The following is an 11,446-nucleotide window of genomic DNA, read 5'->3' on the forward strand; positions in this document are numbered from 1 at the left end:
TGTAACATTTTAGGCCCTAGAGGCTGAGATGCTCTTGGTTCAAATCCCAACTGAGGCCTTTCTGTTTTGACTTTTCATGTTCTCCCCATAAATGTGTAAATTTCCCCAGGAATTCTAGCTTCCTCCCACAGTCCAGAAACATCCTTCATAGATTGATGATTTTAAATTGAGGTGGTGATAGTGTATACTTGCATGCCTCTATGTGACTCTGTGATGGACTGGCAAACTGCCCAACGTGTGGCCTGCCTTTGCCCAACAGTAGCTGGGATGGGCTCCAGTAAGCCTATGAATCAGAGAGGGATTAGGCAAGTTCAGAGGATGGATGAATACTATTTATTTGTTTCTAAATGTCAAATAGCTGAATGCCCCCCCCCCCCTTTTTTTGAGTAAAATATATTTATCTTTCTCTCTGTTTTTGTTGTTGTTGTTTGTTTGTTTGGGTGTTGAGACAGACTCAAAAAGCTAAATCAGAATTTTTTCACTTTGTCAGGGCAGATGAATTCCAGGCTCACTAAGGAGCAGCAGAAAGAGATCTGCTCTGAACTGGGAAATGTCAAACTAAGTTTGCTGTACAAAGCCACCTCCCATGGTTTCAAAGGAGAAGATTTCCATCAACACTGTGACAACAAGTCACCCACTGTGTCTGTGGGCTACAACAGCTCTGGATATGTGTTTGGAGGCTACACGAGTCAACCGTTCAGTCAGTCTGGAGACTGGGTGAAAGATGACCAGGCCTTTCTTTTCTGCTTTAGTGAAGAGAAACTCAACAAATATCCAGTCAACAATCCTCCACATGCGATGAAAATGACCAAGAATAGTGGTCCAAACTTTGGGAACGCATTTGTTCTTGTCCATGAAAGCAAACAAACAGTGTATAGCAATATTAGAAGTTTCAGTATTCCTTTCTTCCCAAGAAATTACATCTTCAGTCCTCAAGAGTTGCATGGCAAAAACCAAAACCTGACTGAATGTGAAGTTTACCAGGTGAAAGGTAAGCTGTAATCTTATATACATAGATATAATATAGATTTAAAAACCTAGTATAACTTTTGAGTGAGCACTTATGTCCATGAATATATATTTTAACATTCTTGAATATTTAAATATTTAGCTACACCAATAAATCCCAGAAAATATATACATATCCCACATATATTTTTATTATAATTTCCTTTTTCATATAGGCAACTTAATAAAGACATGCACAAAACTAAACGGTTCTGATAAATTAGTAAAAAAAGTCCAACTCTAAGACATCAAAAAATATGAACTGAGGTCATTGCAACAATTGTTTAAAACCAGTTAAACCAGATGTAGTTGTGAGTTAAAATATTTCACCCTGAATGTTCTGTATCGATTATATAGCAAATCACCAAAAAAAGGAAGAACATCTTTAGAATTTAGCTTTTCTGAGATAATTTGTTTGAATTTCTTTAGAGGAATCAATTTATTTTGTCAAATACTCACCTTTTCCTGTGGTGATGTGTATATGTAATAGCAGGTTACGTTCTCTGTAAGATTGTGAAAATTCTTAATTTAGAAGTTTGTTATGCCAATTATGTTCTGTTGTTAAAGATAAAATAGGGCTATTTAATTTTACTTTTTTATATATTTCTTTGTCAATTTTGCTGACCATGTTTCAGAATTTCAGATTTACTAGACATTCAATGACAAACTGACAGTTGTTTCTTCTACAGTATATTGGATTTAGTTTTAGCTGCATTGCTGTTTAATTGGATGTACTGACAGCTTTTCAACTCACCTACTTTCTTTCCTGCTCTCTGAAACTGCCTTGACAAAGTCAGCTGTGTAGCAATTAGCATTCCTTGATAAGATGAATAAAAACATTGGTCTACTTATCTGACATGGTTTCTTTTATGTCGCCAGGGAATGTTTTTAAAAAACATATATATATATATATATATATATATATATATATATATATATATATATATATATATATATATTTGTGTGGTGCAGCGATAGGGTGGTCAATTCCTGGTTGGAAGATTATGGGTTTGATTCCCGCCTTGCCTGCCCATGTGTTGAAGTGTCCTTGGACAAGACACCTAATCCCAGATTACCTCCGGTGGAATGTTGGCGCCAGTGTTTGCAGCAGAGCCACCATCAGTGTGTGAATGCGTGTGTGAATGGATCTGTGACTGCAAAACACTTTGGGCCTCCAAGGCACATACATATATATATATGTATATATATATATATATATATATATATATATATGTATATGTGCGTGGCTGTGTGTGTGTGTGTGTGGGGGGGGGGGTCTATTTAAAAAAAATATTGATTATAATTCTTGTTTTCTCTGCTACAGAAATCATTAATTTCGAAAACCCATGGAGGTCAACAATCTGGACACCTGAGTAAGAAACATACATGCCTCTTCTTCTTTTCCTTTCGGCTTTTCCCTTCTGGAGTCGCCACAGCGAATCAGTTTCCTCCATCTAAGCCTGTCTTCAGCATCCTCCACTCTAACACCAGCCACCTTCATGTCTTCATTCACTGCATCCATAAACCTCCTCTTTGGTCTTCCTCTAGACCTCTTTCCTGGCAGCTCTAGACTCAGCATCCTTCTACCAATATATTCACTGTCTCTCCTCTGAACATGTCCAAACCATCTCAGTCTGGCCTCTCTGACTTTATCTCCAAAACCTCTAACATGTGCTGTCCCTCTGATGTATTCATTCCTGATCCTATCCATCCTGGTCACTCCCAAAGAGAACCTCAGCATCTTCATCTCTGCTACCTCCAGCTCTGCTTCCTGTCTTTTCTTCAGTCCCACTGTTTCTAGTCCAAACAACATGGCTGGTCTCACCACAGTCTTGTACACCTTTCCTTTCATTTGTGCTGAAACTCTTCTGTCACACATCACACCTGACACTTTTCTCCACCCATTCCAACCTGCTTGCACTCTCCTCTTCACTTCTTTTCCACACTCTCCATTACTCTGTACTGTTGACCCTAAATACTTAAACTCCTCCACCTTCTTTATCTCTTCTCCCTGTAACCTCACTCTTCCACTCTGGTTCCTCTCATTCACACACATGTACTCTGTCTTACTGCGGCTAACCTTCATTCCTCTCCTTTCCAGGGCAAACCTCCACCTCTCTAACTCCACCTCCACCTGTTCCCTGCTCTCACTACAAATCACAATATCATCTGCAAACATCATAGTCCATGGTGATTCCTGTCTAACCTCATCCGTCAGTCTGTCCATCACCATTGCAAACAGGAAGGGGCTCAGAGCTGATCCCTGATGTAATCCCACCTCCACCTTGAACTCCTCTGTCACCCCTACAGCACACCTCACCACTGTCTTACAGCCCTCATACATGTCCTGCACTGCTCGGACATACTTCTCTGTCACTCCAGACTTCCTCATACAATACCATAGTTCCTCTCTGGGCACTCTGTCATAAGCTTTCTCCAGATCTACAAAGACACAGTGGAGCTCTCTCTGACCTTCTCTGTACTTCTCTATCAACATCCTCAAAGCAAATGTTGCATCTGTAGTGCTCTTTCTTGGCATGAAACCATACTGCTGCTCACAAATGTTCACTTCTGCTCTTAGTCTGGCTTCCACTACTCTTTCCCACACCTTCATTGTATGGCTCATCAGCTTTATTCCTCTGTAGTTACCACAACTCTGCACATCTCCCTTATTCTTAAAAATGGGCACCATCACACTTCTCCTCCATTCCTCAGGCATCTTCTCACCACCTAAGATCCTGTTGAACAACCCGGTCAAAAACTCCACTGCCATCTCTCCTAGACACTTCCATACCTCCACAGGTATATCATCAGGACCAAGAGCCTTTCCACTCTTCATCCTCTTCAAAGCCCCTCTCACTTCACCTTTACTAATCTTTCTTACTTCCTGCTCCACAACCGTCACCTCTTCTACTCTTTGTTCTCTCTCATTCTCTTCATTCATCAACTCTTCAAAGTATTCTTTCCATCTTTCCATTACACCACTGACACCTGTCACCACATTACCATTCCTATCCTTGATCACCCTAACCTGCTGCATGTCCTTCCCATCTCGATCTCTCTGCCTTGCTAGTCTGTACAGGTCAGTCTCTCCCTCCTTACTACCCAACCTAGCATACAAGTCATCATAAGCTCTTTGTTTGGCCTTTGACACCTCTACTTTCACCTTACGCTGCATCTCCCTGTACTCCTGTCTACTCTCCTCAGTCCTCTCAGTGTCCCACTTCTTCTTAGCTAGTCTCTTACTCCGTATACACTCCTGCACCTCCTCATTCCACCACCAAGTCTCCTTATCAACTCTCTTTCCTGATGACACACCAAGTACACTCCTACCTGTCTCCCTGATCACATTAGCTGTAGTTATCCAGTCATCTGGGAGTACCTCCTGACCACCCAGAGCCTGTTTCAACTGTTTCTTAAAAGTCATGCAACAATCTTCTTTTTTCAGCTTCCACCAGTTTGTCCTCTTCTCTGCCTTTGCCCTCTCTTTCTTCATCTTCTTCACCACCAGAGTCATTCTACACACCACCATCCTGTGCTGTCTGGAAACACTCTCACCAACCACTACTTTACAGTCACTGATCTCCTTCAGATTACACCGTCTACACAAGATGTAGTCTATCTGTGTGCTTCTACCTCCGCTCTTATAGGTCACTCTATGTTCCTGTCTCTTCTCAAAGAATGTATTCACTATCGCCATTTCCATCTTTTTTGCAAAATCAACCACCATCTGTCCTTCTACATTCCTCTCCTGGATACCAAACCTGCCCATCACCTCCTCATCACCTCGGTTTCCTGCACCAACATGACCATTGAAATCTGCACCAATGACAACTCTCTCATTTCCAGGGATACTCATCATCACTTCATCAAGATCCAACCAGAACTTCTCCTTCTCTTCCAGCTCACATCCTACCTGTGGGACATATCCACTAAGAACATTGAACATCACACCCTCCATTTCTATCTTCAGACTCATCACTCTATCTGACACTCTTTTTACCTCCACAACACTCCTAACAAACTCCTCCTTTAGGATAACTCCTACTCCATTTCTCTTCCCATCTCCACCATGATAGAACAACTTGAACCCTGCTCCTAAACTTCTAGCCTTGCTACCTTTCCACCTGGTCTCCTGGACACACAGTATGTCTACCTTTATCCTCTGCATCATGTCCACTAACTCTCTACCCTTTCCGGTCATAGAGTCCCAACTCAGTCCAACACTAGTGACTTTCCTCTTCTAACTCTCCCTACGAACCCGCCTTCCTCCTCTCCTTCTTCCACCAAGTAGTCCAATTTCCACTGGCACCGTCGGTGAACAGCACCGATGGCGGTCGTTGTTAACACGGGCCTCGACCGATCCGGTATGGATATCGAAGGTCTGATTTGCATATTTGATTTGGCAAGATTTTACGTCGGATGCCCTTCCTGACACAACCCTCTGTATTTATCCGGGCTTGGGACCGGCACAATGAGACTCTGGCTTGGGCCCCCATGTGGCTACATTAAACTTTTGTGCTAGTGCACCTAAGAAAAAAATGTTAGGCCCACCGGTGCAACCTGTGCAAAAAGATAGTCTAGATCCCTGTTCTATGTTTTATAGATCATGTTTAGAAATACTTAGAATGAAAGTAGCTTTTAAAAGGCTAACGGTAAGAACACACCAAACACAAATTGCGCTACAAATTTGCGTGCCCCGCCCCTCTTTCGCCCTGCATGGTGAATTCTCTGCACGCTACTTGTAAAAAAAATATGTTGCTGACACCGCAGCCGCATGTGGGAGGAGCTACCAGCTCTGTCTGTGGATATCTCACTTAGAATCAATGGAAGACACATACAATGTAGAGAAATAATCTTTATGTATTGTGAAGATTTCAAAAACATCAGTAATCATGTCTCAATGTTTGAGTTATGAATCATATTAAAATATTTTCTCAGTACAAGGGACTGTGTCTGTACAACAGCTGCTTCTGTGTGTGTCACTGTGTTTGAGCTTGAAGGTTCTCTGTTTCGTATTAATTCGAGGGGGGAAACAAAATTAGGACACATTTTTCCTTTTTTTAATGTTTGATGAGATCCAAACTGGCAACCCCTGCAGCATCTCTGCCGGCTTATGGAGTGACTGAGCTTCACCGCGGAAGCAAAAGCCACTGATCTGTTGGGCACGATTGGGTTTTATGCGGTTCTGGTGCTAAAGTGGTTCTTTGGTTTCAGTTCCTAGTCTGCCAATTTCGGTACTTTGCTCTCCGCCCCTGCGTCTCAGCTCCCTGAATTCCCGCCCCGTGCTCCACGCATGCGCCCCCCGGTCTGCGGTTTCCGTCCCATGGTGCCCAGTTCCCGCTCAGCGCTCCGGGGTCAGCCCTCCCCCAGTGGCTCTCTCTCTCCTGGCGTATGGAGCGGACGAGCCCCGCTGGTCTGAAAGGCAGTCTAGCTGCAACCAGAGAACCGCGCGCTGTGACAGGACAAAAACTCTTGTATTAGATTAGTATTCTACCTGCTGATAGTCACTGGAAAAGTGCCATGCCCAAAGCTGAGTTCCTGATTGGCAGATGGGACACAGCGACCTGCCAAATTTCTGGTAATTAGGCTACATTTCGCGCCTGCCGCCCGATTCATGCCTCGCCGCTCAAATCAAGCTGCTGGCAGACCTTCGGGCCGGGCCCGTTACTCATACCACGTCGCGGAACTTCAATTCGCCTCAGTGCACGTCTGGACCATTGATTAACATTGGAGATTGCCGCCTCTGCAGCCCGAATCGCGTTTGGTGTGAATTCACCATTATGCCATGAAAAATAAACTTTTTGAGCTTTTAATTGTTTCATTATATTCATTCCTCACTATAAATAACCCCAAAGTGGTATTTTGATCTGCTCACACTTTTCTAAATATTCCTCTCTGCATCTGAATCCCATACCCATGAAAGTGAGCAGGTCCTCATCATGTGACTAACACAAACACACACTGCTTGACATTATGAAAAGGGCGGCACCCACCAAGAGTGCCTCAGAGATCGAGTGGGTTTATTTATGGAAAGAGACCACAAAAATACCTCATATTTAATAAATAATTCATTCTTTAGTGTGCCAAGGGTAATATATGTTCATATATGTGGCTATAATTTACTGTGAAAAGCTTAAGAAAATTATGGTATGGGTCTTTCAAGAGATTTTTTGCTGATGTCCTTTATTTTGTGTAGGAAAAGGAACGAGCTGATGGAGAGCATCAAATCCTACAAACCATTGAACACCTCTGTGCCCCAGGCTCAGGTTTTACTTGTTGGAGGAGTTCGAGCTGGAAAGTCCAGTTTCTTCAACTCCATCAACTCTGTGTTTAGGGGTCATGTCACCAGCCAGGCCATATCTGGAACCTCTTCCACCAGTCTGACAACACTTGTGAGTTTTTGAATCTAAAATAGTGAGACAAATACTTTATATATACATATATATATATATATATATATATATATATATATATATATATATATATATATATATATATATATATATACTGCTCGCAAAAATTACAGGAGCACTTAAAAAAAACAACACATTAGATACATCAGATATGAAGTTGGAAATCTAAACAAATAATGACAGGGCAGTATTTTTGAAACAAAAGGATGCCAAGTCTTCTAATGGAAATAAGTTTTCAGCCTACAGAGGACTCAATTGTGTAGACACCATACAATCAGAGTGAAATGAAGATGTGGCAGGATAGTCCATTTTTTTCCAAAACTTAATTTCTGCAACTCAAAATGCTTTTCAGTATCTTGTGTCGCCCCTACGAGCTTGTATGCATGCTTGACAACGTTGCGGCATGCTCCTAATGAGACGACGGATGGTGTCTTGTGGCATTTCCTCCCAGATCTGTGTGAGGGCATCCCTGAGCTGTTGTACAGTCTGAGGAGCAACCTGGAGGCGCCTAATGGACCAAAACATAATGTCCCAGAGATGTTCTATTGGGTTTACGTCACGGGATCGTGATGGCCATTCAATTGTTTCAATTCCTTAATCCTCCAGGTACTGCCTGCACACTCTTGCCACGTGAGGCCGGGCATTGTCGTGCATTAGGAGGAAACCAGGACCTACTGCATCAGTAGGGTCTGACAATGGGATCAAGGATTTCATCTGGATACCTTATGGCAATCAGAGCACCATTTCTTAGGTAGTAGAGGTCTGTGCGTCCCTCAATGGATATGCCTCCCCAGACCATCACTGACCCGCCACCAAACCTGTCATGTTGAAAGACGTTGCAGGCAGCATAACGTTCTTCTTGTTTTCTCCAGACTTTCACATCTAGCACAGGTGCTCAGGGTGAACCTGCTCTCGTCTGGTGTTCTTGGGCAAATGCCAGTCGAGCCCCACAGTGCTGGGCAGTCCTGTCCAGCTTTCCAAGAATAACCACCAGTCTCCTGAAATCTCCTCTGTATTCTGGAGATTGTGTTGGGAGACACATTAAACCTTCTTGCAGCAGCGCGTGTGGATGTGCCATTCTGGAGAAGTTGGACAACCTGTGAAAGCCAAAATCAGCACGAGTGGAAAACCATCCAAAAAAGATCAAGAGGGAGAAACTTGAAATGACCTCCACATGTAACACCAGTCCTGTTTTGAGGGTTTTCTAATTGTTGCCACTGAAGTGCACCTGTTGTTAATTCCATGAACACCAATACAACTGAAACTGATTAACGAGGCTCTCAGCTGATTAACCAACTAGACAATTATCAGATAGGTTTAATTCAATTCATGCCAGGCCCAATAAAAAAGTGTTCCTTTAAATTTTGTGAGCAGTGTATATACAGTTTTTGGCAGGAATGAAAAAAAGTGTTTGCAAAGTATGTTTTTTATAGATGAAAACTTCATGGAATCACTGATCAATTAACAAATTGCAGTAAATGAACAACATCAACTTTGTGCGTAACCCTCCTATGACTTTAAATCAGCAAAAATTCATTATAGGAGCAACATGCTCACTTTGTGATGAAAATCAAGTAGTTGGTTGTTCCAAACTCTTAGAAAAAACCTAAAAATAAACAGTCATCATTAATGTTCCTGAAAGCATTTTTTACAGCCTTTGTTTGCCAGCCGCATAGAACCTTTGTACATTACTGAGTTTTAACACTAACTATCTCAAAGTTTCGTAGCCGTTCTGTGAAGGCTGGACGTGAAGGCGAACCTTTGCCAATCCTCATATGTGATACCATGGGACTGGAGAAAGTCCAGGAGTCAGGATGTCATATAGATGACATCATCAGCATTGTCAACGGTCACATACCAGATCGTTATCAGGTACCGAACTTAAAACTTAATTAGATTCCATCTATAAAAAGCAAGTTTTACTTATAACTGAGAGAAACCACTTTCTCTCTTTTTACACATGCAGTTCAACCCCTCTGATCCTCTGCAACCAGAGGCTCACGGTTTCTGTGAGAATCCAGAACTCAAAGACAAGATCCACTGTGTGGCTTATGTCATAGATGCCAGCAAGATCTCCATCATGCCCCACGAGATGGAGGATAAACTGAAAGCTATACGCAAAAAGGTCAACTCATCAGGTAAGTACAGGTAGATTAGAGTCCTTTATCCCTGGCTGGTCAAGGATACATTTTAATTTTTATATCATTTTGTCAGTCATTTTACCAGCTAGTTTAACAACCTTTTTTTTTTAAATTTTCTTTCAGGGATCCCTCAGCTGGTGTTGCTCACTCAAGTAGATGAGGCCTGCCCTTTGGTGAAAAAAGACATCAGAAATGTCTACAAGAGCAAGTACATCAAGGATTTAGTGAGAAATATTTTATTTTTACTTTGAAAAAAAAAGAATGTATTTAACTCTCCCAATCTTTAAAATATTTTAATTGTTGTGTCATGTGATACAGATGGAAGAGGCCTCCACTCGTGTTGGTGTACCTTTGTCTTGTATTGTTCCAGTGAAGAACTACAGCGAGGAGCTGGAACTGGACACAAACACCGACATCCTGCTGCTCACTGCAGCCGTTCAGATCCTCCGCTTTGTTGATAACTACATTGATGAAATCAGTGATCAGCTGAGAAGTCTCTCAACCTAAAAATAAAGCATCACGAACATCACTCCTTGTAGTAAACAAACCTCAAAACCTGCAAGACAATTCATCAATATGTATGCTTTCAGGATGTAAATTGCTTGTCGGACCACAAAAGCTTACATTTTGGATACGGAAATTACAAACAACTATGTTGCTTCAAGTTTGTTGTAATGTCAAAATATCTAAAAAGCTTAGAAAACTATTATTTTAGAATACTTGGCAGTTGTCCAGTTGTTAATATAATACTGTACTAAAAAGCTGTTTATCCTTCTGTGGTCCTTTTCTTTGAAAGCAGAAAAACTTCATTGACTAAAATAAATCATAATCTTTTGAATGTATTGCTTGAGTTGAATGTGCTGAAAATGAGATGTTCTGTCCCTGAATTTAAAGCTTTATCAAACTTTGAACTTAGCTGCTTCTGGCTTCATTTTCACCGCTCAGATTCCCACGTATGGGGTCAAATATCTGATGTCAACTGCATTTACATTGACTGTGTGTTCAAGCGGCCAGTTTCAATGAAAAGTCTATGGAAATGCAACATAAAATGTTTTTAAGATTGGTCTTGGGCTCTATGGTGTAAAGAGCATTAATTGATCGCCCGCTGTAGGGTCAACCCGATGAACTTCCTGCCAGTAATACATAACTACGCTTAAGCACAACCAGCAGGTGCTTCAGCTGCAGTACCACTGTCTACGCCTAAGCTCGACAGCAGTTGCTTCAGCTGCCGGTAACGCTATGCTAAGCTCGACCACAGGTGCTTACAGCTGCCAGTAACGCATCACTACGCCTAAGCTCAACCACATCGCAAAGCTTAAGCTCGATCGCAGGTGCATTCACCGTCAGCCGTGAGTGGACAGATGATTGGATCAGAGGAAGACTGATGAGAAGAATCATGAACATCAACCCACTGGTGATGAAGCTGCAGGATGGAAACCAGCAGCTCCTCTTTTCTGTTGAAGTATAAGAGGAAGAACCACTGAGGTCCAGACAAAGTCATGCCTTCACAAGAAGTCCACACAGATGCTGAAACTCTGATCAGAGGTGGAAAATGAGCGTCAACGCTGAAGATTTTCACAATAAAAGAACCAGACTCAAATGTGGAGATTGTAACATTTATCTTTACCCACACAAAAACGCAGACTGCTTTACTGAAACAATGTACACTTTCTTCATTGAAATGACAATTACATTGAGTTTTATGTTTATGTCTTTTTTAGTTCATGGTAGTGGTTTATTATTTCTGTCAGTCATCATATGAATATACTGGATAAATAAAAATATCTTCCTACTGGAGATGGAAACTGGTGTTTTCTTTTTTCCTTATACTAAGGATCTAAACAGAGATGCAGATTTCGTCTTCCAGCAGGACCTGGCCCC

The 11,446-nt window shown here is 41.8% G+C and overlaps 1 protein-coding gene across 1 annotated transcript; it reads left to right on the forward strand.

Moving 5' to 3' along the window:
- Nucleotides 1–495: 495 nt before the first annotated feature.
- Nucleotides 496–10,263, forward strand: LOC112150706 (interferon-induced protein 44-like). Its single transcript, XM_024279171.2, has 7 exons — nucleotides 496–991; nucleotides 2,333–2,381; nucleotides 7,208–7,403; nucleotides 9,144–9,296; nucleotides 9,391–9,562; nucleotides 9,689–9,789; nucleotides 9,884–10,263. The coding sequence occupies exons 1-7, from the start codon at nucleotides 496–498 to the stop codon at nucleotides 10,070–10,072; spliced, it is 1,356 nt and encodes a 451-aa protein (XP_024134939.1). The 3' UTR covers nucleotides 10,073–10,263.
- The last annotated feature ends 1,183 nt before the right edge of the window (nucleotides 10,264–11,446 follow it).

The sequence above is a fragment of the Oryzias melastigma genome, linkage group LG4 (genome assembly GCF_002922805.2).
Source record: "Oryzias melastigma strain HK-1 linkage group LG4, ASM292280v2, whole genome shotgun sequence".
Classification (NCBI taxonomy): domain Eukaryota; kingdom Metazoa; phylum Chordata; class Actinopteri; order Beloniformes; family Adrianichthyidae; genus Oryzias; species Oryzias melastigma.